Source organism: Hippocampus zosterae, chromosome 17, assembly GCF_025434085.1.
Source record: "Hippocampus zosterae strain Florida chromosome 17, ASM2543408v3, whole genome shotgun sequence".
NCBI lineage: Eukaryota > Metazoa > Chordata > Actinopteri > Syngnathiformes > Syngnathidae > Hippocampus > Hippocampus zosterae.
The window spans coordinates 1,289,178-1,315,389 of record NC_067467.1 but is presented as its reverse complement, the minus strand read 5'-3'; the positions used below and the strand labels follow the sequence as shown (position 1 = coordinate 1,315,389).

The 26,212-nt window shown below is 47.1% G+C and overlaps 4 protein-coding genes across 4 annotated transcripts; 3 read left to right on the top strand and 1 right to left on the bottom strand.

Annotated features, from left to right (window-relative positions):
• The first annotated feature begins 180 nt into the window (after nt 1–180).
• Nucleotides 181–9,659, top strand: ldlra (low density lipoprotein receptor a). Its single transcript, XM_052048771.1, has 18 exons — nt 181–417; nt 2,840–2,968; nt 3,449–3,571; nt 3,686–4,066; nt 4,162–4,284; nt 4,367–4,489; nt 4,601–4,720; nt 4,808–4,933; nt 5,041–5,212; nt 5,923–6,150; nt 6,234–6,352; nt 6,444–6,583; nt 7,002–7,143; nt 7,407–7,550; nt 7,647–7,894; nt 8,062–8,140; nt 8,221–8,384; nt 8,510–9,659. Exons 1-18 carry the CDS (start codon nt 363–365, stop codon nt 8,564–8,566), a joined length of 2,673 nt encoding a protein of 890 aa, XP_051904731.1. The 5' UTR covers nt 181–362; the 3' UTR covers nt 8,567–9,659.
• Nucleotides 9,660–12,036: 2,377 nt separating this feature from the next.
• kri1 (KRI1 homolog) lies at nt 12,037–18,002 on the top strand. Its single transcript, XM_052048775.1, has 18 exons — nt 12,037–12,222; nt 12,349–12,425; nt 12,507–12,606; nt 12,712–12,811; nt 12,945–13,002; nt 13,074–13,123; nt 13,245–13,347; nt 13,637–13,714; nt 14,115–14,233; nt 14,328–14,556; nt 14,637–14,807; nt 15,075–15,150; nt 15,332–15,438; nt 15,733–15,883; nt 15,960–16,090; nt 16,575–16,639; nt 17,220–17,315; nt 17,399–18,002. The coding sequence occupies exons 1-18, from the start codon at nt 12,138–12,140 to the stop codon at nt 17,886–17,888; spliced, it is 2,286 nt and encodes a 761-aa protein (XP_051904735.1). The 5' UTR covers nt 12,037–12,137; the 3' UTR covers nt 17,889–18,002.
• Nucleotides 18,003–18,516: 514 nt separating this feature from the next.
• On the top strand, nt 18,517–20,727 carry spc24 (SPC24 component of NDC80 kinetochore complex). Its single transcript, XM_052048836.1, has 6 exons — nt 18,517–18,616; nt 19,163–19,332; nt 19,570–19,711; nt 19,884–19,988; nt 20,121–20,197; nt 20,271–20,727. The coding sequence occupies exons 2-6, from the start codon at nt 19,173–19,175 to the stop codon at nt 20,375–20,377; spliced, it is 591 nt and encodes a 196-aa protein (XP_051904796.1). The 5' UTR covers nt 18,517–18,616; nt 19,163–19,172; the 3' UTR covers nt 20,378–20,727.
• Nucleotides 20,728–21,212: 485 nt separating this feature from the next.
• Nucleotides 21,213–24,909, bottom strand: s1pr5a (sphingosine-1-phosphate receptor 5a). The gene is made up of 2 exons (XM_052048809.1): nt 24,671–24,909; nt 21,213–24,055 (listed from the first exon to the last, which is right to left on the bottom strand). The coding sequence occupies exon 2, from the start codon at nt 23,808–23,810 to the stop codon at nt 22,605–22,607; it is 1,206 nt and encodes a 401-aa protein (XP_051904769.1). The 5' UTR covers nt 23,811–24,055; nt 24,671–24,909; the 3' UTR covers nt 21,213–22,604.
• Nucleotides 24,910–26,212: the final 1,303 nt, after the last annotated feature.

Sequence of the window (26,212 nt, the reverse complement as noted above, 5' to 3'; positions counted from 1 at the left end):
ATGTTTCCATGTGCCACGTGCGCACGTGAGCCTTCTGCATATGGGGTTAAAGTTACTTATAGTAAAAAATGATCTCCAAGCAGAGCTCCGCCTCCGGATTGTTGAGTCTGCGGTGGCTCCCAAATCACACCACTTCAAATCCCGCCTTCCTAACCGCGCCCCCCGGACCCCGTCGGTCCCACCCACTCGGTGGGCCAGCTTGAAATGGGTCTCCCGTTGTCAAATATTGCAGAGTGCAAGGCCATCGCTTTCGTCAGCAGCATCACGCGTCACCTCCCGTTGGCCTGTTGAAATTCTAGAGGAGAATTAGCGTGAGTCAAAAAGAAGCCTTTGGGGGCATCCTGCAGTGTGCGTGCAAAGCCATGGAACTGCCCTGTGTGCTGTTGACGTTGCTCATCTACTCCCAAGTTCAAACAAGTAAGTTCCAATTCATTGCGCTTATTAATTTTTTTCTGGCAAATTTTCACACCTAAAAAAAAATCTTCTCTATGTTAATATTTAAAATATGTATGATATGGGCCTGTGATATCCAGTGTCTGTGGATTTAAGTTGCCCACTCTTCTGACAGTACCGGGTGTGTAAGATGAAGAGGTGGTGTTGAGTGTATGGGGGATGGGGGGGTTGTGCTAAATGTATTTCCCCGAGAATGTAGGTCAAATCTTTCCCACTCTTTTAACGCCAATGTGAAGAAGATATCCCCAATCTCTCAAATTTATGAATATTATATATAGCGGAATGCTTGTCAAGCATCACTCCTCCCCCCCCCCCCCACTGTTTTTTTTTTGCGGTCTACTTTTTCATTTGATGGCATTCAAGATGCAGCAGGTCCTCCAACCAATCAGCTTCTGAGAGCGGCTGAGGACAGTAGACGGTCGTTCATAAAGTGGAATTGGACTCCGCTTGCCTTTTGTTGAACTCTTGAAATCCATCGTGGGATGATTTGGATGCGGTTGAGGAGATGCGTCTTGCATTAGTTCAACATGTTGCAACTCGAAGACTGCTTGGCTTCTTCCCGCTCCATCTCCAAGCCCGACCCTCCCATGCCTTTCTTTTTTTCTTTTTTCTTTTTAGCCTTCAAATTGTGCATATGAATGGAATTCCTCCAGCTCACCCACCGATACAAAAACGGTTTCAGTTTTGGTCAGACATTGTCAGACCTGTTCCCACCCAGTACGACGGTTGGGGGAAATCGTGACTTGTAGAACATGTTCAAACTGGCGGCCTATTCAGTCCAGCGCCGTCTCATCCAGTTCACTTCCACCCGAAAGCTTGGGTTTCAATTAAAAAGATAATAGATGAAAAAAAAGCTAAGTATGCTAAGTGAGTTAAATCCTTGTGTCATTTTTTTTAAAATCTGCATTTGTTTCCCTGGCCCGGAAAAGTCCTCAGAGTGTGCTAACTGTTTCTCATAAGCAATCAATTCCCGGTAAACGCAGTAACATTTGGCAGTGCATTTCTTCTCCCAATATTGATTCTTTCCCGGTCAATAATGCCAGCCATGAGTCAATGTTGTCTTTCAAGGTTCTGAACTTTAAGCTCAGCGGATAAAAAATGTGCTATTGCGCTGTACTCTGTTACTCTCCTAAAATGGATCTTCCGGGTGTCTGTACAGTACTTGACTTGAGTGTTTATTTTTCAGTCGACTGTTTACTTGTACTCCTGGCATTTGGAAACAAAACTTTGTACACCTTATTTGCCCCAAATAAGCCTGAAGCTTCTTTCCCCTGTGCTGTGATTTTCCATGTTAAAAAAAAATAATAATGTCGAGGGAAATCAACTGCGATTGGGATCTTGAGGCACTTGGAAAGTGTAAAAACAGAGGCAGAAGCGAGATGGGGGGGGACGTGAACCACAGTCTTAACCACCTTTAAGCTTCAACACTTTCATACCGAAAATCCCTTCCAGTAGCTTCACAGATACTCGATTTCACGGTGAAGTGCTTAAGAACTTAAGCCTACGGACTTTTCCACACCGGCGGAGACTTCCGGCACAGCCAAATGCACCAGATGTTGGTTTTGTGATTTTTTTCAGCTCGGAAACTTATCCATAGCAATAAAAAGTCAAATTCTTTCAGGTCACGTTTCCGTTGAATGTGGCACAAACATGCAAAATAATAATAATAATAATAATCGACTGTGGGCGGCCCGGTAGTCCAGTGGTTAGCACGTGGGCTTCACAGTGCAGAGGTACCAGGTTCGATTCCAGCTGTGTGGAGTTTGCATGTTCTCCCCGGGCCTGCGTGGGTTTTCTCCGGGTGCTCCGGTTTCCTCCCACATTCCAAAAACATGTGTGGCAGGCTGATTGAACACTCTAAATTGTCCCTAGGTGTGAGTGTGAGTGTGAGTGCGAATGGTTGTTCGTTTCTGTGTGCCCTGCGATTGGCTGGCAACCGGTTCAGGGTGTCCCCTGCCTACTGCCCCGAGACAGCTGGGATAGGCTCCGGCACCCCCCACGACCCTAGTGAGGATCAAGCGGTACGGAAGATGAATGAATGAAATGAATGAATGAATAATCGACTATCGATAATGTTTATTTCATGTTTTGTATAGTATTAGTATTTCGGTGGTGGGCACGGGGGGGTTCACTGTGAAGCTCTGACTGAAACAGGTGTCTCAGGTTTCAAGCCCTCCACGGCTTGCACTTTGTCTTTTCATAAATCATCTGTGCGACGCAACCGAACAGTTGGTTTGATTCTTTCGGTTCAGCGGCTCCATTCTCAATGGAGGTTAGTGGGGCAGCCCTTGTTCTCATCAGATGACTCATTTTGGCGCAGATGACCTCGCGCTCGAGAAAACAATATATTCTTTTGTCTTTTTGAATCCTCTGAAACTGCTGATAGCGGGCGCACTGACGACATGCGGAAGCAGCCAGTTCCCGTGCGAGAACGGGAGATGCATCACCGTCAGGTGGGTGTGCGATGGCGCGGATGACTGCGGAGACGGCACGGACGAGCTTCCTAATTATTGCTGTAAGTATGGAACAAAAAAATTGTTTGGGATTATTTACAAAATGGGCGGCCCGGTAGTCCAGTGGTTAGCACGTGGGCTTCACAGTGCAGAGGTACCGGGTTCGATTCCAGCTCCGGCCTCCCTGTGTGGAGTTTGCATGTTCTCCCCGGGCCTGCGTGGGTTTTCTCCGGGTGCTCCGGTTTCCTCCCACATTCCAAAAATATGCGTGGCAGGCTGATTGAACACTCTAAATTGTCCCTATGTGTGAATGTGATCGTGGATGGTTGTTCGTCTCTGTGTGCCCTGCGATTGGCTGGCAAGCGGTTCAGGGTGTCCCCCGCCTACTGCCCGGAGACGGCTGGGATAGGCTCCAGCACCCCCCGCGACCCTAGTGAGGATCAAGCGGCTCGGAAGATGAATGAATGAATATTTACAAAATCTCACACACAATCTTGTTGTTTATGTGTGTGTGTGTGTGTGTGTGTGTGTGTGTCTTCCAGTGGCCAAAACATGTCGCCCAACAGACTTCAGTTGCAGCGACCGTTTGCACCAGTGCATACCAAACACGTGGCGCTGTGACGGCAAAGCGGACTGTGCGAACGGAGCTGATGAAGAGCGCTGCCGTAAGGAATCCGCTTCAAGTAGAGACGGATAAATAATCTTCACACACCGCAGAGTGGAAGTTGCTGGTTCTCGCCCGTCGATGGTCTCCATTTCTGCGTTTCGTCGCCCCTTAGAAGCCAAAAACTGCACGGCCACGGAATTCCGCTGCGCCAACGGCCAGTGCGTGTCCGGCTCCTTCGTCTGCGACGAGGAAGCCGACTGCAGCGACGGCAGCGACGAGGCCTCGTGTCCGCCGGCGACGTGCGGCGGCGCTTCTTTTCAGTGCAATAACAGCGTCTGCCTCCCGCGGGCGTGGCTCTGCGACGGGGATGCCGACTGCGCGGACGGCTCGGATGAGTGGCCCCGCTACTGCGGTACGGCGGCGCCGACCTCTTCTCCGACTCACCGCTGCTCTTCCCTGGAATTCCGCTGCAGCAATGGCAAGTGCGTTCACAGGAACTGGAGGTGCGACGGAGAAGCCGACTGCCTGGATGGATCCGATGAAGCCGACTGCGGTATGTGTGTGACGGTTTGCTTCGAATGCTTTTTTTTTTAAATGGCTTCCAAACTGCCACGTCAACCCGAGGCTTGTCTGATTGCGTCCCCGTAGTCCGTCCCACCTGCCGTCCGGACGAATTTCAATGCGACGACGGCGCCTGCATTCACGGGAGCCGCCAATGCGACTCCCGCAATGACTGCGGGGACGCGAGCGACGAACGGGGGTGCGTCAACGGTAGGAAGCGACTCTCCCCTCGCGGCCGCTTTGGATTACGCGTTAACTTTCCCACTCGCTGATGTCATCATTGTGCGGGCAGCCACCGAGTGTGACGACGCGACCGGATTTAAGTGCGGCAGCGGGGAGTGTATCGGCATGGATAAGGTCTGCGATAAGGAGCGGCACTGCAGGGACTGGTCGGATGAGCCCCTGAGGGAATGCGGCGAGTACTCGGATCGGCGTTCGTAACCGGCAGCAATCGGGATGGAGTTGACCTGTGATGTCCTCAAAAAAAAAAAAAAAAACAACGATTGTAAAGCTTTTCTGTCTTCAGGCCTCAACGAATGTCTCGTCAACAACGGCGGCTGCTCTCACGTCTGCAACAACCTGAAAATTGGTTTTGAGTGCCTTTGTCCCGTCGGGTATCAACTGGCCAACAAGAATCAATGTGAAGGTAAAAAAAAAAAAAGCAAAAGGTGCGATGCCCCGCCACCGAAACTAACAACAAAAATGTCACCACACTCTTCGTTTTTTTCATCAGATATCGACGAGTGCGCCGACCCGGACGCCTGCGGCCAAATCTGCGTCAACCAGATGGGCAGTTACAAATGCGAGTGTGAAGACGGTTACCAAGTTGACCCGTCAAGCAAAGACTGCAAGGCCATCGGTAAAATAAATGAATATTAAGAAAAAGGGGGAAAAAAACCCATCTCTGGGTGTTCTCTCTCTCTCTCTCTGGATATTGACGGTAGAAGCAACGCTTTAAACCCGCAGGTACAATTGCCTACCTTTTCTTCACCAATCGCCACGAGGTCAGAAAAATGACCTTGGACAAAAGCGAGTACGTGCAGGTCCTTCCTCGCCTAAAGAACGTTGTGGCTCTGGATATGAACATGGCCACCGAAGAAATCTACTGGTCAGATATCTCCCAAAAGAAGATCTACAGGTGAGCGAGATTTGATTTCTTATTGTTTGTCATGGAAGTTGACCCAGCCGGGTCGGGGTCACGTTAACCTAAGACGTCCGTTTCTTCTTTCTAATATTAAATACATGTGAAGAATATCTTTTGACAAACGAAGGTTTGAAATGGAAAAAGTGAAGCTCTCAGGGGGGCTTTGTGCCCCCCCCTGGTAGGGTCCAGAAAAAGAACCCTATTGGCCAAACGTGAGTCTCAAAGGACTTCATATTCTCCATAATCTCTTGCTGAAGTCCGCTGTCAGGAAGAGTTTCGCTTCTCACCTCTGGCAGAACTTGGGCCACGTCCCAGGAAAGATGGGGGGGGGGGGCATAGAGGCAGAGTGGGCCATATTCTGTGCCAACCAGAGTCATGACGATTTGGTCGCTGCCTGTTGTTGGTCACAGCCGTAAGGGTCTTTCTTTGGTCGAGCTGAAGAAGGACTCCTAGCAAGCCTTGGTTGGCATGTTGGAGACGGCTGACGAGTATCGGCGGGCCAAGCGGACTTTTGGTCCGCGAACGCACAGCCCAGCAAACTTGTAGCCCAGAAAACACGCTTCCCGTACAAAGCGTTCTGTATGTTCTGTTGACGTCCGCGACCGCATCCACTTGATATCAAAGCTTTTCTTACAGTGGTTGATAGCCTTCGTCCATTTCTCCACGTAAAACGTTTGCTTTGAATTTCTGTACTTTGCTCCCAGAACACGAACGGATTCAGCGGCGCACTCTGCTCGTCACACAGTCGTGGTTTCCGATGACGTGGAGGCGCCCGAGGGCATCGCCTTCGACTGGATCCATCGCAACCTGTATTGGACCGACAGCATTCGCAGAACCGTCTCCGTGGTAACCGCTGACGGCGAACGTCGTAAGACTCTCTTTTCCCAAGGCTTATCCAAACCCAGAGCAATCGCCGTCGACCCCTACAGCAAGTAAGCCGGCGCCTTTGACGGACGATTCTCATTTCACCGTCGCGACTTGCGAATCACGCGTGCGTGCCATTTGTCCGTTCCAGCTTTGTTTACTGGACCGACTGGGGCAATCCCGCTAAAATCGAAAAGGGCGGTCTGAACGGGGGTGACCGCTTGGCTCTGGTTACCGACGGCATCGTGTGGCCCAACGGAGTGACGCTCGGTACGGCCGATGCTTCCGCTTTCTCTGCGTTTCCTCCTCCGCCGTTTTGAGTCATGACCGACTGACCCGTTTGCCCTCGACTTTTCCCCAGACCTGTTGAACCAGCGGCTCTACTGGGTGGACTCCAAGTTACACACCCTCTCCAGCATCGACGTGCAGGGTGGGCGGCGGCACACCCTCATTATGGATGAACGCAAGCTCAGCCACCCGTTGGCACTCACCCTCTTTGAGGTGCTCAGTCCCCACCGGATGGAAATTGCCTTCAAATATCTTAGTAAATTAATAAATGAATTAATTAAGCGATTAATTAACTAATTAATTAATTCGCCTTTAAAATTAATTACTTAATTAATTAAAACGGATAATTAATTAATTAATTAAAATATTTTTTGAATTATTTTAAATTAATTAATTAATTAATTAATTAAAATACTTTTTAAGATTATTGTTTTTAATATATTAATTAAAATAATTTTTAAAATTAATTGTTAATTATTTTTAAATATTAATTAATTAATTAAAAGAATGTTACAAATTAGTTTTTAATTATTTTTAAATATTAATTAATTAAAGACTTTTAATTTTAATTTTTAATTATTTTTAAATATTATTTAATTAATTAATATCTTCTGGTCTTTGTGCGCTTCAGGAAAGAGTGTTCTGGACAGACGTCGGTAGCAGTGCCATCTTCAGTGCTAATAGATTGACCGGCCAAGACATCGTTCCGGTGGCCGAGCACCTTTCATCTCCGGAAGACGTTATTCTCTACCATAACCTGAAGCAGCCTGCCGGTACGTGATGGCTTTTGCCATGACGGGTCGATCCGTTTTGTTTTGATCTGTTCGTCGTCAGCATCGGCTGCTCGCGTGAAAGCCTTGGCTTCTGTAAATGTTTGCAAAGGAAAGTGGACGGAAAACGATTTCAACTCGATGGATGTGTCAGATTTCACCATCAAAATTTTGCTCAGCTCGACTATGTTGGGGAAAAAAAATAAAAAATACGACATGGGTATTTGTTATCCTCATTATAATCTCAGCGCCTGCCGATTTTGCAGGGATTGACTGGTGTCGGGTGCACGATAGCGGCTGTGAATTCATGTGCCTCGGAGCACCGCAAGTGGGCAGACACCCCCCCAAATACACATGCGTCTGTCCCGATAACATGACGCTCGCAAGCGATATGAGGAGATGCGTAGCAGGTACGTCAAGGACCAAAGCTCCGACCTCAATCCAACTTTGATGAGCGTATTCCGCCCAATCATTGACTCTTCCTCTCGTTGGTCAAATTCAATCAGCGGCGTCAACACCTGCGGCTCGCGTGCCTCCTCGGATTCCGACCGCCAGCCAACGACCGGCGGCCCCGCTCGAGTCCCACACCTCCATCGCTCCCATCACGAGCACGAGACGCATGATCAAGCCAGTGACCGGCACCACGAGAACTCTGGTCGGAACCACCGCGCGGGAATTTCAGAGCACTTCACCGCAGCCGACGAAACCAAAAGCCTACCGGACCACCACACGCACTCCGGTCACAGGTAAACGCCTCCAAAAGGGATCGTCGCATTGGATTGACAGTTGAAGTTGCTGAAAGCAAAGTAAATAAATTTGCGCTCCGATTTCCTGCTCTGCAGGATGCAATCACTTCTCAATAGTCTTCTGAAAACGGATGCGTGATTTTCCGATTGCCGTATGTGCTTTTCATCTTCAGACATTCACCAGGAATTTGCTTCGGTGCGACCTACGACCTCTTCCGGGAGCCCAACTGTTTTGCACATTGTCCTCCCTGTGGGTGAGTGGATTTGGTCGCAGACCCCGATATCCATAAGCGGCTACGTTGTACCGAACTTCACTCGGGTTCTCTTTGTGTAGCGATCGTTTGTATTCTGGCTTTCGCTGGCGTACTGCTATGGAAGAACTACAAGCTGAAGAGCACCAACACAATCCACTTTGACAACCCCGTCTATCAAAAAACCACAGAGGACCAAGTGCACATTTGGGGGAACCATGACTCGGAGGGCTATTCGTACCCAAAAGTAAGTCCATCGGGCTGTTTTCGTAACTTATTGACACGGCTTTGTTTTCTGTTGTTGAAACGTATTCCCCATGCGCTACTTGTAATGATTTCTCATTGTATTTATTTCTTTTTTTGTCTTATCAGAAACAGGCGGTGTGCCTTGATGAAGAGGCGGACAACCCGGCCTTCAAAGAAAGCTAGCTTAACCTCACATGGCGTACGGGATGGAATTCAAAGAGGCGCGATGGCAAAACGATATCCACAGCAACGAAATCTCGAGGAAATTCATGTTTGAGTCGATTAATGGCGTTGCAAAGCAACGGAGGGGAATCCCGCGATGTACACTTTGTTCACCGGCAAGGTGGCGGCAGCAGTTAGCTTCCCAACGGTTCGTCGTAACGAAGGCCTTGTCACTATTTTCTGGTCTTTATCATGAAGTTTGCCTTCTAAAAGTGTTGCTTGTAAGTGGCCAATGGAAAATGGAACATTGGAAACGGGGTGCGTTGGAAAGAGCTTCGGCTGTCCGTCTGATTCAAATGTTTTTAATAAAGCGTACGCTTCCTTAACAATGCTATTTCAACCAAAAAAAAACCCCAAAACTGTTAATGCCGGAATAGTTTTTAATCAATCCCGTTAACGATTGGAGATGATTTTACAGCCCGTTCATGAATATTATGGCAGGACTAGGCATGTGACGTGTTATCTTACACCTAGCTAGAGATTGAAACGACTCTTTAAGCTCCTAAATCGATGCATATTTTGCACTTTATGATCAAGGTTACCACTTGAAGCGTACCAAAATCGTTCATTTCTAAGTGTACTGTTTCGTGAATCTTTGTGAATCAGAAACAAGATTATTGTTTCATGCTGTTTCATTGCAGTCGAAATCTGTGAGCATTTTAGTGCTGATTACTTTGCCTCGAAGAGTTTTCGGATGGTCTTTATCTATGATTACGAGACCAGAAATCACCTCAGTGTTGATTGAGAGTAAGTCCCTCAATAAATGCCGCACGCCGGTTTGTGCCTTGAAATAGTACACCAATACCAGTACACAATAGATGTTAGCTACTCTTGGACTCTCAGGTGGAAGGTAGCCAATCTTGAATTGAATTGTGAGATGTACATACATGTCGATTTTTTTTTCCTACATCCACCCCACTACCAGTGTCGTTTAAGTGTGTGTAAATAGGGTGTTCATAAATGTAAATATTTGCTCTGTTTTGAGTAGGTACCTGTGCTGCAGCCTTTGTTGTCAACATTTGCTGTATATAAATAAATAGCTCTATTTATTACAGATCCTCTCTGGACTCTTGACTTTGTCTCTGGCAGGCACAGGATGAAGGTTTCGGCTCTTTGTAACTCACAGATAACTACGGTCGTGATTTGCCGTTCACCGTGTAAGTTAACGGCAAGTGGCATTGTTTTGCCAGTTTCACATGATACGCTCTTTCCGAAGTCGCACCGCTGGTTTTTTAGATTCACAACTCGGGAGAAGGTACCGCGCAATGAGCACAATTACTACTATTGCTGTATTTAAAATGGGTGTGGTCAAGCACAACAGAAAATGTCCTCCCCTTCTGAAATGACCCATGCAATATATAGTTAGCAGAGCTGATTTCACAACGAAAAGTAAATATTGTATATGGACATCAGAACGTGGAAACGTCTTTTTAGATATCTATACATTTGACAACATTGTTTTCTTGGCGCGCCACATTGTTTAAGTTGCGCCAGACAGTTTTGAGACAGTGTGTACTTTGGATGCGCAGCAACATACTGCACACTTGAACAGCTGGGTGATTGAAAACGTGACGTGTTGTTTTGTGCTCTGCGTTCGGGGAGGGTTCACGGTAGTTCTCGGAAAGGAAGACCCTTTTCTGAGAAAGCAAAAATATGACGCTCGCTGCAAGTTGAAACCCAAGGAATTTCGGGTTTCTTGAAAATCCACCCACATTGTGGAAACACGTCGACGTGGTTCACGTTCAAAAGTGAAGGATGTCCAGGCAGCATGTTTTGACTGCCTGGGAATATTCTCATTCGTTCGGGTTATTTCATTCTCAGGAAAAAGAATCGTCAAGATGAGGTGTATCCTGATTTGATTTATTTGTTGTATTATCATTTGTTAGTTAGCAAGGTTTGCCACGTGGAATTAAAAAAAAGAAAGATAATGTAGACTGGAGGGGGGGGGGGGGGGTTCCCACATCTGCGGGAGTACCAAGCAGCCCATCTCACGTGCCGTTTCCGGCTACCAGTTTGGGGGGGGGGGGGCGGGGGGCCCCTTCTGTTTCTTCTTGGTTTATCCTCCCCCTCTTCCCTAGGCCCTTTGCACCACTACTGTGGTGGGCGCCCCTCCCCCCACCCTTTGTTTTTTGGGGTGGTCCATATGGGTTTATTGTGGAAGTTACTGTCTCTCTGTGTGTACGGAATTGGGCAGGGGAGGAGCCAGAAATATTTTGGTGGGGTGGCCAGGGTGTCACAAACTGGGGCCTTGGCGAGACTTTCTAAATGGAGTCATATTAATTGGCCGTCATTTTAAGCGTTAATCGATATTAGCGCTTTCGTGTTGAGTGTTGGTTGTCAAGTTACTGTAAATATGTGCAATTCATTCACCCGCAGACGATTTTATCTGGATTTTATGCAGTAATCAAGCAAGGTTTTTCTTTGATTTGTTTTTATTTTGACAATCCTTCAAGAAGTTTCATTTCTTACTTTAGTCACTGGCAAACAGGTGCATTAGGTACACTGGCATTTGCTTTTGCTTTTGATTTGGAACACTAATATTGAACAAATGTCCACTTTATGCTTTATGTTTTGAGTATGATTAAATTAAAGTCAAATAACACCTTTGACCTTCACAGAGCTGTAGTCGCAAAGCTGAGCGCAATTGCAACCATTGCAATGAGAAGGGCAGCGCGCAGCTCAGTGACTCTCCGCTCTGCTGTTGTCATGTGCAATGTTCAAGGCCGAGCGTGAAGCGAAGCAAAGAGCCTGATAACCTAAATGGGGTGTGAGGGTAAGAACGCCATGACATTTCTAGAAGCAACAACAACCCCACCGTGGCAGCCGGTTACAGGCAAACGTCATCGTGAGCCATAGCCCACCTTGACTAAACTCAAAAACAGACTCTTGGTCTGGAGGTAACGTTTGTTTTTCTTGGCAGTGACGGCAGACATCCGCTGTTTTTCAAACAAATGTTGCATTTGATCCCTTGACGTTATTAATCATTAATTGGGCTGCACACGGTTAAATGTCAGCGCCCTATTATTCCGGTGAAACAGGGGGAAAAAAATACTTTCACTTAATGACCGGAATATCCTGTCAAGTACAGTGACCCCTCGCTATGTGCCATTTAAATGTATGTCAGATAGAACAACTGATTCTCCAGATTAGACAGACGTATATATCTTATATCTAGCAAAAACATACAGTTATGAGAAGAAGTGCAAAAAAAAAAATCCCACATTCCAAAAACGTGCATGGTAGGTTTATTTTTATTGGGCATTCCAAATTGGCCATTGGTGTGATTGTGAGCGCTAATTGTTGTTTCTCCATGCCTGTCACTCTTTTGTGGATACACGGATGGATAAAATGGATAGATGGAAGATTCCATACAGCGCACACAACACCACTTCAGTATTTGTGCACCCCCTAGTGGACAACTGAGGTACGTGCACCGGAAATCACGTGATACCCCAGTGCACACGCGCGTCAAATGTGATGCTAGGTTAACTAGCTTCTGGTTTATGGACACGTTCGACAGCCAGACAGTACCATGTCTGACGAAGAAGGTTTCAGAATTAACACCGAATTCGCGAAGAAATATGACACTTACAGACAGAAGGAAGAGCTGCAGAGGCGTAAGTGTTCATGTTAGCAAACTGTGCTCAAAACATTCGTGTGCTAACGTGGAAAGAAGCTAACTGGTTTACTATTGTCCGAGGCTGTGCTGTCTTTAGACTTTTATTTTATGTGTTGGTGTGCAGTAAAAGATCGATATGGAGACCGAGAATTGGACGATGACTCCGATTCCTCCGAATCCAGTTCGGATTGCAGCGAAGTGGTGAGCATCGCTTTCCCCTCGTCGATTTGTCAATAAGAGTTAAGTCCATCGGTGTCATTCATTGTGTTCGACGCTCTGCAGGAGTTGGATCCAGAGGTTGAACGGGACTTTTACAGGACGTTGTCACTTTTGAAGAAGAAAGACCCGAAGATCTATCAGAAGGATGCGAAATTCTACTCAGGTGATCAATTTGAGGCTGATTTCCATTTTTTTCCTTCCCCCTTTCGTTGCTTTGACAACCTCCGTGACTTAACCCTTGACTAAACGATTTGTTTCTCTCTCTCAGATGCACCCAGCACCGATGTGAAACCGTCAACCTCCAAGTCAAAAGTGAAGCCCATGTACCTGAAGGACTACGAACGTAAAGTCATACTGGAGAAGGAAGGGTATGTAAGAGCTTTAATCGATGTGATCAATGTAGAAGTGTCCTGCAGTTGTTGGAGTTGCAGAAAGTAGTTGCATGAAGTTTCTTCGGTTGTTGTCCGCACTTCTTTAATTGCAATGCATTTTGTTCTTCAGAAAATATGACGACGAGGAGAGTGACAGTGATGAGGAGGAGGCAGCCAAAAGACGAGAAGTGGGTGTTGAACTAAGACTGTTGTCAAGTATTTTGGACGTGTTTTTTTAATTGTTCTTTTCCTTTCTTAGAGGGCCTCTTCCCCAAGCTACATTCAAGAGCAGAACCAGTTAAAAGCAAGGTAACCCAAACCTTTTGATGTTTAAATAAAAATCAAGTCAAAGGCACTTTTTAAACAACCTTATGTCATAACAACTAAAATATAAGGTAAACATAAACCCTATCCCAACGATTTCTTTCAGTTTCCAAAAGTTCATCCAAGACAGCGATGACGATGATGACGACAGTGGGGAAGGAGGAGTGTCTCAGCTGCTAACTCGGAGGATGAAGACACAGGAAGAAAAGGTCAGAACAGAGAATGCCAGCAGCTGGACCGTGAAGCTCCGTCCAGGACATAATACGACAAATGACTTTGCAATTCCCTCAAGCAGCCACCGCCACACTTAACTTTCGAATGATTTTTTTTTAAATGTACAAAATCAGGTATATATAATGTTCATTCTATCATTAACAGAAAGGGCGGCGGTTGTCAAATTTTGACACCAAGTACCACCTAAAAAAAAACCAGTCAATAGCTCAATGTGTGTGCCCCATTTGCATGGCGTTAAATCAATAATTTTCCATATGTTTTTAGGATAAAGAGGAGGCAGACTATGTGGAGTGGCTCAAAGGTCAAGGTGATTTGGACCTACCTGAAGAGGTCAAGGACATGGTGAGTGAATCGATGACTGCTGTTTATCTCGTTCGGGCTTACAGCAATCTGGTTTCCGGACGTACACGTCCACCAAGGTCATATACGAAGCCACATCTCGTCCGATTCTAGTCAGTTCAGTCTAAGTGGCCACACTAATCATTTTCCACCTCAAACCGTGGATCTAAGTAATGATGGCGCAAGAAACATAAAAATGATAGGAAAAGGATGTACTCAACTGTATTTGGAGAGCACCACTGTGTGCAAAGCGCTACACGCCGATCTAAAATAATGACTGACCAGATGACCAACTGAAGACTCTTAACGGAGGATTGGCCGACTCCAAAGTAAAGTGCCGGACAGTCATCCAGCCCAGATGTTACAATGGCATGAATTAACTGGTTTGATGATGTTGTGACAGAAATATCTACGAGACTACTGGAACGACCCGCAACTGGATGAGAAGGAATGTTTCCTCCGAGACTATGTTCTAAACAAACGCTACAAAGATGATGATGACGACGACGATGATGACGAGAGGTAGCGTGCGTGTGTCAGCTGGGGTCAACTCCAGCTCACTCTGTGAAAATATACATGAACAATCACACAGATGCAACTTTTTTTCGTTTTGGAGGATCCCGACTTACGACGAAGTGGTTCAGGACGATGTGGACGACTCTGAAGAGGAAGGCGAGACGTTCTTGGAGCAACAGCAGAGCTTCGAGCGGAGCTACAACTTCCGTTTCGAGGAGCCCGATGCTCATCAGATCAAGACCTACCCTCGCAACATTGCCACCTCGGTGCGCTCCAAAGACGAGCGCAGAAAACGCAAAAGGGAGGAAGTGAAATTAAGGAAGAATATGGTATGTCAAAAGTAGCACCGCAAGGTCGGAGCTGTTGGATGAACGCTGCGTCCCTCCTCGTTTTCTGCTCCTTTCGTTAGGAGAAACAGCAGAAACGGGAGCAGCTGAAGCAACTGAAGAACTTGAAGCGAAACGAGATTGTGGAGAAGCTGAAGACTCTTCAGGCGCTTACTGGCAATGACGATCTGGCTTTTAGTCAGGCTGATCTGGACGGAGACTTTGATCCACAACATCATGACCGGCTCATGCAGGTCGGTGCACAATCACACAAAGGGAGGCACGTGCTGGATATTTGGAACCGTTGTTTCTCGGCCATGACACCGTTACACGTCTTCTTGGCTCGTAGATGTGATGGCGTCCATTTTAAATCCATTCCATTAAATTTCAGTCACAGAGTCGTCATCACAATTCCAAATGTTGAGTCAAAACCAGCTGAGCCCCCTGTCGCGTCCTATTTGAAAGCATCGGGTCGAAGCCGCGCATGTGGGTAACCTCGCGGCTGGTTCTCTTATTTGCAGAAATTCTTCGGGGATAATTACTACGAAGAGCAAGAAGAGGAGAAGCCTCAGTTTGAAGACGACAATCAACTTGAGGGTAAAGTCTCTTCATCAACCATTTGAAGAGTAGGTAGCGGTCTGGTGCAAAATCAAGAGGTCTCTTCATTTCCGTTGGCTAATGTGTTACTCCTTATTAATCGTTCAAATTAAAAAAAAAAAAATTGGGGGGGAATCTCAAGTGTTGCTTGATGGCTTAAGACGTGTCTTCGTATTAACAGAGCACTGGAACTGGGACAAATGGACGGGAGAAGGGCGAGAAGACGCGTACGAAGACGAGGCGGGCTATGATGCCGCAGAGCCGCACTGTGATGACCAGGATTTCATTGTAGGTTTTGATCTTGGCTCACCAGAACCCTCATCTAGGATTTGCTAGCTTGGAGCAGGACTCGGGGGGCCCAGAGTGGCCTTCATCAGAAATCAAATTTACAATCCAATGCGCTTACACCATCACAATCGGTTTTCTCATTTGGACAAAGTCTGAGAACAGAAATAGTTCAAATGCGCAATGGTAGTATTTGCACGCGTCGTAGCGGTCGTCTTTAATGGCCAGTCTGCGAGCGAGGCTTCGGTCAGAAGTCGACTAGAAATCGGTGACTCATCTGTCCACGCGTTGAAACAGATGGATGCCGACTATGACCCCAGCCGGCGCAGCGTGTCTAAAAAGGAGAGGAAGAAATTGAAGAAGGCGGATATCCCTCAAATGGGCAAGAAGAAAAAGAAGTCTCACTTTGCAGAACTGGTCACAAAAACCAAGCCGGTGTTCGATCCTCGTAAGCTGTCCGTCTTTCCAGCATGCCACGCCTTTTAATGCTGCGCTCATCTAAATGAGTACCCGTCGTATTTCAGAGGAGAAGAGCTTTGAGCAGTACCTGGATGAATACTACAAACTGGACTACGAGGACATCATCGACGACCTCCCGTGCAGGTTTCGTTACAGGGAGGTCCTGCCCAATGACTTTGGTCTCTCCACCGATGAGGTACGCATACACTTCTGCACTCGGCAACGATACGGTCGAGTGCGGACCTCTCTCTGTCTTTGCAGTGGCCGAGTTGAGGGACTCCATGTCGAACCTGATTTCAACACCGCACACGGTCCCAAAAGACTCGTTCAAATACGGATGAGACAAAAGTTTTTTGATTGATTCAATGACGTGGAGGAATGAGATTGTCCACGAGCGAGATCGACGGCGTCGCAATCGGCATCGAATCGGAGTCCACGCCCACTCTCGTGCTGACCTTTTTCCAAATTCGTGCCTTAATGGGAGTCGCTTACAATGTGCTGCAGTGATGAGCCTTTGCCGATGACCTGGTATTGCCTCCTCGAAGGGGGAGCGCTCTGACCGGGGGAATGATTAGCAACTGTAATCTTCTCTCTGAGCAGACGGCCGAGCCGCCCCGACGACGCAAATCACAAAAGCTTTCTTTGGCGAGACTTGTTGATGGGCTCTCTAAATTCCACAGATCTTGAGTGCTGATGATAAGGATCTCAATCGATGGTGCTCTCTGAGGAAGACCTGCATGTTCAGGTACTGCGCCTTACAGCGACAAGCCACGAATTTGCTACCCGATTCTTCGGCGGACACGTCTTAATACCACCTTTGTATGTCCTCTTGAGCAGTTCATAGTCCGATATTATCCAAAATATGACAAACATACATTTCAATGAAATACATCATACTTTGCAGGAGTGTAGCGATTGAAGATGCGCGGCTCACGGCAGATGTATTTTTGCTCTGAGCAGCCAGAGCACAGCAACACCAAAGGCCTCATTGCTAATGTCGCGCAAGTTAGCGTACATTGGCCGACGCCACTGATGGCGAAGATGCGCGGCAGATTCGGTTGACGTGGCAGCCCATAGAACCTGAAATTTGATTCAGCAATAAATCGAACGTAGTGGAAGCAGTGGAGCCAAGTGGAAACGCTACAAAATAAAGTGAAAAGACACTTGGCACAAAATTGGTCTAATTTCATGGAGCAAAAATATGAATTAAGACTGTGGTCAGTGCTTTTCTGGTAGTATTGTGGCCTGGCAGGCCACGATGGTTTCACCGCGCAATTTCATTCATAGCTCTTAGTATCTTTCTGCTTCTTTTTCTTTAACCCCAGATCTGACCAGGAGGAGAGAAATGATTTGAGGAACTACACAATAAAATCACGGAATTTTAAGAAGAAAAAAGAAATATTGGTTTCTTTGTTTTCTGAGTGAGTTGAACACGGCGCTCCTTTTCTACCCTCACATGTGGCTGCTCACATTGCTTACATCACGATCTCCTTTGAATCTCCAGAAAAGATACCGAGGTGGCACATGCAAAACCCACGATGGGAAAGAAGCGACGCGATCGCGTGAAAAACGCTGAAAGGCATAACAGAGAAGCCGAGGACAGTGGCACAGCCTCTCTGATGGACACGTCGGATGAGACCGCCCAACCTCTTCGGCAGTTCGGGTCTGACGCAGAGGAACCGGAGGAGGAGTTTCTCAAGAAAAAGATCAAACGACAAGAAGAGGAACCCAAGCCAATTCCTGCCAATGAAGAAGAGGTTCAGGTTAAAGATGAAGCTGAGACCAAATTGGCCAAGAAGAAGCCGAAGCAATCGGGGGCACGCGGCAAACCGGGATCGGCCGGAGTGAAAATTGGAGGTCAGGAGTTTAGCAAACAGAGACTGAAGGCGTACGGTTTGAACCCGAAGAGACTGTTCTTCAGACAGCTTGGAAGGCAAAAACGGAAAGATAAAGACAAAGCGCAGAAAGAGAAGCAGAAACAGAAACAATGCTAATAGGCTAAAAAGGAAACTGCAGCAGTAGCCTACATTTCGCGGTGCAAATGTGTCGACATTTACTTTTCCACTTTGACGTCACCTTCGTTAATAAAAGAGCAATGCAATGTGGAATATTCTTTCAAATTGTGACACTTGAAGGAAATCAGAGTTTGTTCTCCAGTGGTCTGAGTTTAAGAGCAGAGATGGTTCCATTTTTTTCCCCTTTCTCTCCCCGAGCTGAAAGAGTGGGGTGGGGGGGGGGGGCTTGACTGAGAAATTCATTGATCAATATATTTAACAATATCAAAGTGCTGGAGGTGCTTAACTGGGGCTAGAAGTAGAAAACCGGAACAAGTAATACATGAGTTACCAATAAAAGGAAACAAATGAGGGAGTAAATTTTTTTTTGCTAGCTCATCCCGAGAGGTGGTGAGGTCTGATCCTGGTAGTGGCCCACAATCTGCAATAGAAACTTATAGTACTTCAATCCTTGACAAATATGTATGAGCCGCTCGTCTTTGTAGTTGAGGGAGGAACACTTGATTGCATTTCATCTTTTCGTATTGGTGTGAAAGCGTAACATAAATAAAGATGTATTACGATAACATGCATCACGCGCCTGCTCACTCCTGTGCAGTAGGGGGCGGTATCAAAACACCAGGCCGTCCAACTTTGACCAGGGCGCAATAAAGAAGAAAAAAACTCGCGGGCGCTTATTATTTGAATCAAGAAAAAGGAGCAGCACGGTTGGTATTCTGGTCATTTTACTCTACAATATTTCTTAAATTACCATTTTCACAAGTCATACATAAATCCGGGGATGTTGCGTTAGTGTTTTGTATCGTATTTTGTATCGTTTCCCCCCCTCATAGTACACAGCGTTTTCCTTTCTGAATCCTGATTGTAATTTCCCCATTGCGCGACAAGTAAAGGATATCTTAATCTTTGTGTCTTTTTTTTTAACCGTAGTTAAAAAGTATTGCCGCAAAGATTATCCACGTCGATGCAGACACTCCTTTCATTGAGTGTGCTTTTTATTTACCAGCGATGTTGTCTGTTTGAAAGTTGTATATCTGTAGTGACGTGACAAAATGGCTTACAAACGTTTGAGGTTGCAGTTTATGGACATTTTTTATCAAGCTCATTTGTGTTCCTTACGCCGTGTCGTCGTCGTAATTAATAGTTATCATAAAAATAAATTAGCTACAAGCGTACGTAAGTACAATAGCAAAAGTAGTTGTGCATGGTTACTTCCCACCACTAATAAGGCTGCTTTCCTTCCCTCTGCCCAGTGTCATCAAAATGCTAATGGATAAATTTCAAGACTTTCAGGAGTCTCTGGATACGCTGCTGGACCTGACCAGCAGTCAACCCGAGACGCTAACTCGAATGAGAAACGAACAGCAAGCCTTTTTTGATCGAGACATGGCGACAAGAGGGACTGTGACACAGATTTTCAAAGGTATGGATTTATTCAAATTGCAATGACTTTGCTGTCTTTTTACTTATGGGTCTAACTGCTCTTAATGGCCAACTTCAGATTCGTACCACACAGCGGACCCCAGCTTCTTTCTCCCGCAACCAAATATCTTCCTTTGTATATCTGACTGGAGTCGGCATGCACCCGTTTTGCTTGTCCACTTCATCCCTCAGACAGTTTTGGGGGCAACTCTTTATGACAATTACTCTTCACTCTCAGATGTGGTTCAGCAAGAGGAAAGTTTGGTCCACCGGTTTACTGACACAAAGGAGAAGCAGCTACAGGAGAAAGAACTGGAGAGCTTGGAGGATCAGCTGAGAAAATTCACGGCCAAGAGTCAATTGCTGGACTCAGACTTACAGTATCCTTTAACATGGCCTGTTTTTACCGCATACAATATTTAAATTTGGAGGCGACCCCCATTCCACCTAATTTCAGGCTACCGCTGGGACGAAAAACTATGAGATCATCGACAATTCATCTGACTAGTGTTTTTTTTCCAGTCAGCACCCTGACCTTAACCCCTACTTCAGATTTCTGCAGAGCGAGTTGGAACGGCTAAGGAGCTCGGAAAAGGAGCTCGCGGCTTTACAAAATGAGGTGGACGAAGACACCACTGAGATCATCCCATCTGCAATGTGAGTGTCCACTTTTCAGACATTGCTGTGGCGATGTAGCCCATCCTCACTTCGCTTACTGCATTCATTCTCTCCCAGTAGTTGTGTTACATAAGATTTTGTCTCATTGTATTTTTTTTTCTTCATGAACAGATATGTTGTAAGGCTGAACCATCTCATAACCAGGATCAAGTGGGAATATGATACAGAGCCTCACACCCTTAAAGCAGGTACTGTTTTGTGGTCAGGGAATTGAAGTGTGTGTCTGTGAGCATTATTTAATTCAAGTTTCGCTGCTTGCAGTGCATTATGGTCCAGATGTGGCAACTCCCATCAGTATCGACACCAAAGTGAAATCTCAGAGGGAAATTGCCGACCAGTTATGGAACTTTGTAAGCGATGAATGGTAAACGAATGCATTGGTGCAACTCATCAGTGAGCAACGTTTGTCCTTCCCATACAACAATGGCACGCATAGTGAAACTAAAATCTGGTGTCTTGATGTACCACTAGATGTCGCTATGCTTTGTAATACCGCTATGCAGTTTATTGGTATCGTAGTTCTGTAATTGATCATTGTTTGTACTTGCCTACTTACTGTTGTACAAACTTTATTGTGCAACTAAACCTTTATAAAAAAGTGAATAGACTCATTCTTATTTTGTTCTCGAGCCAGTAATGCTCTTCCTTGTGATACTTTCATTGCTCAGCCACTTCAAGAAAAGCATCCAGTGCTACTCCAGTAAAAGCAAACGTTCAATTGTTGTCCAAAATATCAATTTATTATTCTTTTTTTTTTAATCCACCTGAGGGGGCAGCCATTTTCATACTTGCCGTCGACTGAAAATGACCTCATAGTTGCTCATTTTGCAATATCACATGACCAAAGTCAGAAAATAGGATCACGTAGTTAGTTCTGCGGCGTGTTCTCCCCAAAACTATAAATATTGTACACAATTTTAAATGAGTTACAATTTTTAAAAAAGTGTATTGTACAGTTACGTTATTGTTCCCCCTCTGTTGTATTCCACTTCAAAATGCCAGTAGGGGGGGAGGAGCCACTGTATTTGCATAATCCTTTTCTTCCCCTCAAATATTTTTCACATTTATATTTTTATTTCATATAGAATATTTTTACTCTTTCCAAATAGGTTTTTAGGATAGCATGAATGTATGTTTTTACAAAAGTGCAATTTTAGCTCACTTCAAAAAACAAATCTGGACTCAATTCACTCTGCCAACATGTACAAATATCAATACAAATACTTTATTCAGTGCACACATAGAAATGGACATAACTTAGGACATTGACATTAAAAACAGTTATGATCAACTCAAGGGCGAGCTACATATTTACACAAGATCGAACCACCAAATATGGTTTCTCTTTACACATCCGCAAGCTAAAAAAAAAGAAAAAAGAAAAGCTCACATATCTGTTGCTACGATGAAATGCAGTGCAGATTGTTGTTGCGTTGGACATTAATGTCCTTTTGCAAAGGGGGCGGGGGGTGACGGTTGAGAGGGGGGCGGTCCATTTAAGTCGTGAACTTGAACTTTTTTCGCAAACAAAATTCGAAAGGCTCTTCGGCCACAGAATACTGCTGTGCCGTTTTGAGGGACCCCCAAAGCTGAAACCCAACCAAGAGGCTGCCCGGTCTCTGTCGTCGGCTGTGGCGAGGAGGAGGGGGAGGGAGGGGGGGGGGGGGGGGGGGTTACGCTACCCTGCGTTTCTCCTGACCAAATTGAGATGGTTTTTGGCTGCAAAGATTGGGTGTGGATGCTCCCAGTTTGCAGCAACGTATCATTATCTGCCACACGAGGCGTGGAGATACGGGTAAATCTCATGCTCCGGCTTTGGGTTCCGCTCTCTTGGATGGGCGGCGTAATTGGCTGTAATTTATGTGAAACATCTGCACAATGTTGAACTCTTCCATTTCGGTTTTTGTTCAAAAGTAAACAGCGGTGAGATGAAATGGCATTCGGGACCTTTTCTCAAGCGTTAACAGTTGCTGACAACGGGATTACGTTACTGGCGGCGGAATCGGGCTCCCGGAATTTGCCTCCCTCTATGAGGGTGTGCTGCCTAAAAAGTTAAGTCGCCATTCATGTGACAAAAGGAAGAACACAAGTCAACTGTTCTTGCAATAAAGAGCTCCATGTCATAAACGAACGGGAAAACGCCACATTTTTGTTTGCGGATGCGATGTCATGCTATTAACCGAGCCGATCCAGTTTTTTGCCAATAGGCCGGCACGAAGTGCAGCGGAAACGCCGTCGCCGTAAACCGTACTGTGGTGAGCTGAGCTGAGCTGAGCCGTGCAACCAGCCCAGAAGCGCGACGATCTCCGCCTGGAGTGCTCCCAAAATTCCCGATGGCGACCGTTTGAATTCCGTCCTTGTGAATATGAATTCACCGTCGCCTCTGGTGGCGGGGATGCGCAACTGCATTCAGTAAGAGACCGGCGACAAAAATCAAAGGTATGTTTCACCAACCCCCCTACCCCCCCCCGTTCGAGTGCAATCCCGTTCCCGTAACTCTGGACGTGGTTCGGGGTGATCACGTGCACCCCCCCCCCACCCCCCCCAGTCAGTGGTCATGTTTGTCCTCGCCCTCGCTCGCATACAAAGTCCGCGTCAAGTCTTGGACAGTTTGGGCAAGATGGCCTTGATGGTGGAAGGTGTCAAATTGCCGGAAGACACGGTGTTCTCCAGCCCCTCCAGCCTGTGAGAAGCGGCGTCCGTCCTGCTGGTGCTGCACTCCAGGAAGGGCACGCCGATCTTCTTCACCTGCCCGTCTTTGGTGAGAAGGCAGCGACTGCAGAGCAGCCGCAGGATGGCCCTCCTCATGTCCTTGCTGGTCAGCGTGTAGATGATGGGATTGAGGAGGGAGTTGAGCATGGCGATGCCCAGGAAATAGTCGGCCTTGAAGAGCACGTGGCAGCGTTTGGTCGGGCAGAAGAAGTCGAGCAAGAGCAGGATGAAGAGGGGCAGCCAGCAGGCGATGAAGACCCCCAGCACGATGGTGACGGTCTTGAGCAGGGCCATGTACTTCTGCGACTTGCGCGACAGGCCTTTCCTCTGCGGGCCCGAGCCCAGCCGCTGCGTGTTGGACTTGACGATGCGGAAGATGCGCACGTAGAGGACCACGATGGACATGAGGACGCCCATGAAGACGGTGACGCAGAAGAGAATGTAACTCTTGGCGTAGAGCGGCAGCACGGTGGAGCACTGGTCCAGGCGACCCATGCAGTTCCAACCCAGGACGGGCAGGACGCCCAGCAGCACGGACAGCACCCAGCTGGCTCCGATCAGAGCGAACATGCGGCCCTGCTTGTCGCCCTGGTACGGCTTCATCCTCACCATGGTGACGTGGCGCTCGATGGCGATGGCCAGCAGGCTGACGACGGACGCCGCCAGCATGATGAACACGCCCCCTTCCCGGAGGAACCACAACGCTGGCGTCATGTGCAAGGTCTTGGCGCCGGATGTCATCAGGTTGACCATGTAGGCGAACCCCGCCAGCAGGTCGGAGAGAGTCAGGTTGCCCAGGAGGTAGTACATGGGCAGGTGGAACTTTTTGTTCTTCCAAATGGCCACCAGCACCACGGCGTTTTCCAACACGATGAGCAGGCACACCAGCAGAAAGGCGATGGCCTCCGGCTTGAGTCCTTCCTTGTATTTGTTCTCTTTCAGCTTGCCTGTGAAGTTGTAGTGCTCCAGGATGACCGCGTTACTCTGGTACTCCCGAAACATCCGAAGCAGGTTTCCCGCCGACGTGGAGACGCCCATCTCGGATGGAGCCGCTACGCCGTAGTCGGCGTGGAACGAGTCCGTCGACATGGCCGCCGCTCTTACTTCGAGGCCCGTTGAGCTCAAGTTCTCGATATTAAATCCTCAGATGCGGAGTCGGCGAGTCCTCTGGCGGTACATTGCGTTCCTCTTTGGAAAGAATTTTAAAACGCTTGAGGGAAAAGTGGCACGCGAGTGTTTCCTTTTGATGCCGTCACAAAGGATTTCCTGCGCTTTGGGCTTGGATCACATCTTTCAGTTCCTGGACTGGACACAAGGGGGCGACGCGAGCCAGTCTGCACGCGTCAAGAAAGGTACAAAAGAGCAAATGAGCGTTTGAGAAAGAAAGCATTTGAACGATCTCATCCGAAGAACACTAAATAATAATCACGATGGGAAAAGCCACCAGAATGTGAAAGTGACGGCTAACCACAGCAATAAATTAACAACTGGCGAAAGCATCCAAGTTGCGGGTGAAAGCGGTCTGAACGTGAATGAAAAATAGCATAAAATGAGCGCAATATACAAATAAGACATCATCAATTCGAAAGATTATGGTTTTGGAGCAGTTTTGTCATTATTTAAACTATACCGAATTGCTGGAATCACATAAAGTTGAACAAAACGAATACGCGCATCTTGTATTAAAATACATCAAAGTAATCACGCATGATTCAAAATGGCTCATTTGTTATTTAAACACAGCCCGTGTGTGCGCGCGTGCTATCGCGAACAAAACTAGAGTACGGCACGACGTAATTCGGAACTTTTACTATTCCGAATAAGAACGGCTGAGTAAAAAACAAAAAAATAAACCCAAGATCGAGCGAGTTGACTTTGCATAAATAAGCGCGTCTCAACAAATGACACATCGCAAAGTCGAATCGAAGTTTGGTCAAGTTTTCACGCACCTGTACAAATCGGGCAGGAAAAAGGGAAAAAAAGTAGCAGCGGAGGAAGATTGCGACGAGGTCCTCGCACGACAGCGACGCGAGTGGGAATGACGCGACCCCGGCCAGCAGTCCGCGCTGAATGGGCTGTTCCGCGCTTCGCTCGTCCCTCTCCTTCCCCGCCTTGACCCTTGTACGAGTTGTTTTTGAGTTTGGCCTCAGGCGAAGTGGAAGCCGGGCAAGAATGACGCCATCACATCCCTCTTGACGAAATGCATTTAGTGGCGTCATACATTTCGCCCCAGGTAGGGCGACTGACAACCGTTTGATGTTTGCAATGCTGACAACTAAATTGAATACTAATGAAGACAGATGCAACAAGTGCGATGCATTTTAACGGTCATAGGTTATTTTTTGACTTGTATTTTGTTGTTCTACTTCTTCCTTTCATAACTTTTGCTGCTGTGAGTTGGGAATTACTCCATTGCGAGACTAATAAAGGTTTTCTTATCTTATCTTTTCTTATACAGGCGCATGACGAAAGGGATGAGCCTCGTCCGAGAGCAGGTTGAAGGCTCTGCGACGGATTCTTCGATGTTGTCATCGCAGCGTGCGTGTCGTAACTCAGGACGGGTCGACTTTGAACCAAGTGACCGCAATGTTTGCAGCTTCATGTCGCTCATCTGCAAGTTTGACATTTCAGGGCAAATTTGGGGTGCTAATTTTCCATAGCACAGGGGGTGTTTGGAATGACCCCCACCACCCCCCCCCCACGATAAACAGGCTCGGTGTTCCCTGATTGTTCAGGTATACCAAAATGCTGGCCAACCAATGCATTGTTTCCTGTAATACTTCCCTGCGATTTCGACCGAAGGTCATCCAATGTCACCGGCGTCGGTGTCAACGGGCCCGCAAAGGACGAGGGCGTTACGTAAGTGGAGGGCCAGCGTGAAGCCAGAGCTGCAGTGTGGCTTCTCAAAACAGGAAGCTGCCTCATTGTGCCTCGAAAAGAGAGGGATATCCTTGTGAGAAAGGCGCATGAGGTCATGGGTGGGATTTGACTCCTGCACGAGTGGAAGGAATGCGTCACCGCAGAAATGACGTGTTGTCATTCAAGTCCAGACAGCGACCCGTTTCCACACCCGCGTATTTGTTTTCTCTTCTATTTTTGGGCCTCGTGAAATGTCTTCTCCAACATTTTCGGTGTCTCTTCTTAAAATAACACCTGCTCCTCGTCCGTATCGCCTCTTTAAGGCTGGCTTCACTCCTGTCGTTCTGCCTTTCCTCATCAGCGGGGGGGGGGGGGGGGGGCCAAGTGATAACCAGCTTAAAATGCTCTTCGTATGGCTTGTTAGCAGGATGGCATTTGACCCCCCCTGCCGTGTTGCAGTGACAAGCCCCCCCCCCCTTGTGGGGCCTCTGATTAGTTAACACACAAAGACGCGGCAGGGGCACCGGCCGCTTTGGCCATTTTGGTTCCCACAGTTGGGATCTGCTCCGTCACGACTGCTTTGGCACTCAGGCCACAAACAACCCCGGAGCAAAAAGGACACACCCAGTCCA

Coding starts and splice junctions, on each gene's coding strand:
- ldlra (XM_052048771.1), top strand. CDS start 363: ATGGAACTGCCCTGTGTGCTGTTGACGTTGCTCATCTACTCCCAAGTT. Junction 3,572..3,685: donor AGCTGATGAAGAGCGCTGCC/GTAAGGAATCCG, acceptor GTCGCCCCTTAG/AAGCCAAAAACTGCACGGCC. Junction 8,385..8,509: donor AGGGCTATTCGTACCCAAAA/GTAAGTCCATCG, acceptor TTGTCTTATCAG/AAACAGGCGGTGTGCCTTGA.
- s1pr5a (XM_052048809.1), bottom strand. CDS start 23,810: ATGTCGACGGACTCGTTCCACGCCGACTACGGCGTAGCGGCTCCATCC.
- kri1 (XM_052048775.1), top strand. CDS start 12,138: ATGTCTGACGAAGAAGGTTTCAGAATTAACACCGAATTCGCGAAGAAA. Junction 16,091..16,574: donor TTGGTCTCTCCACCGATGAG/GTACGCATACAC, acceptor TAAATTCCACAG/ATCTTGAGTGCTGATGATAA. Junction 16,640..17,219: donor AGGAAGACCTGCATGTTCAG/GTACTGCGCCTT, acceptor CTTTAACCCCAG/ATCTGACCAGGAGGAGAGAA.
- spc24 (XM_052048836.1), top strand. CDS start 19,173: ATGCTAATGGATAAATTTCAAGACTTTCAGGAGTCTCTGGATACGCTG. Junction 19,333..19,569: donor TGTGACACAGATTTTCAAAG/GTATGGATTTAT, acceptor CTTCACTCTCAG/ATGTGGTTCAGCAAGAGGAA. Junction 20,198..20,270: donor GCCTCACACCCTTAAAGCAG/GTACTGTTTTGT, acceptor CGCTGCTTGCAG/TGCATTATGGTCCAGATGTG.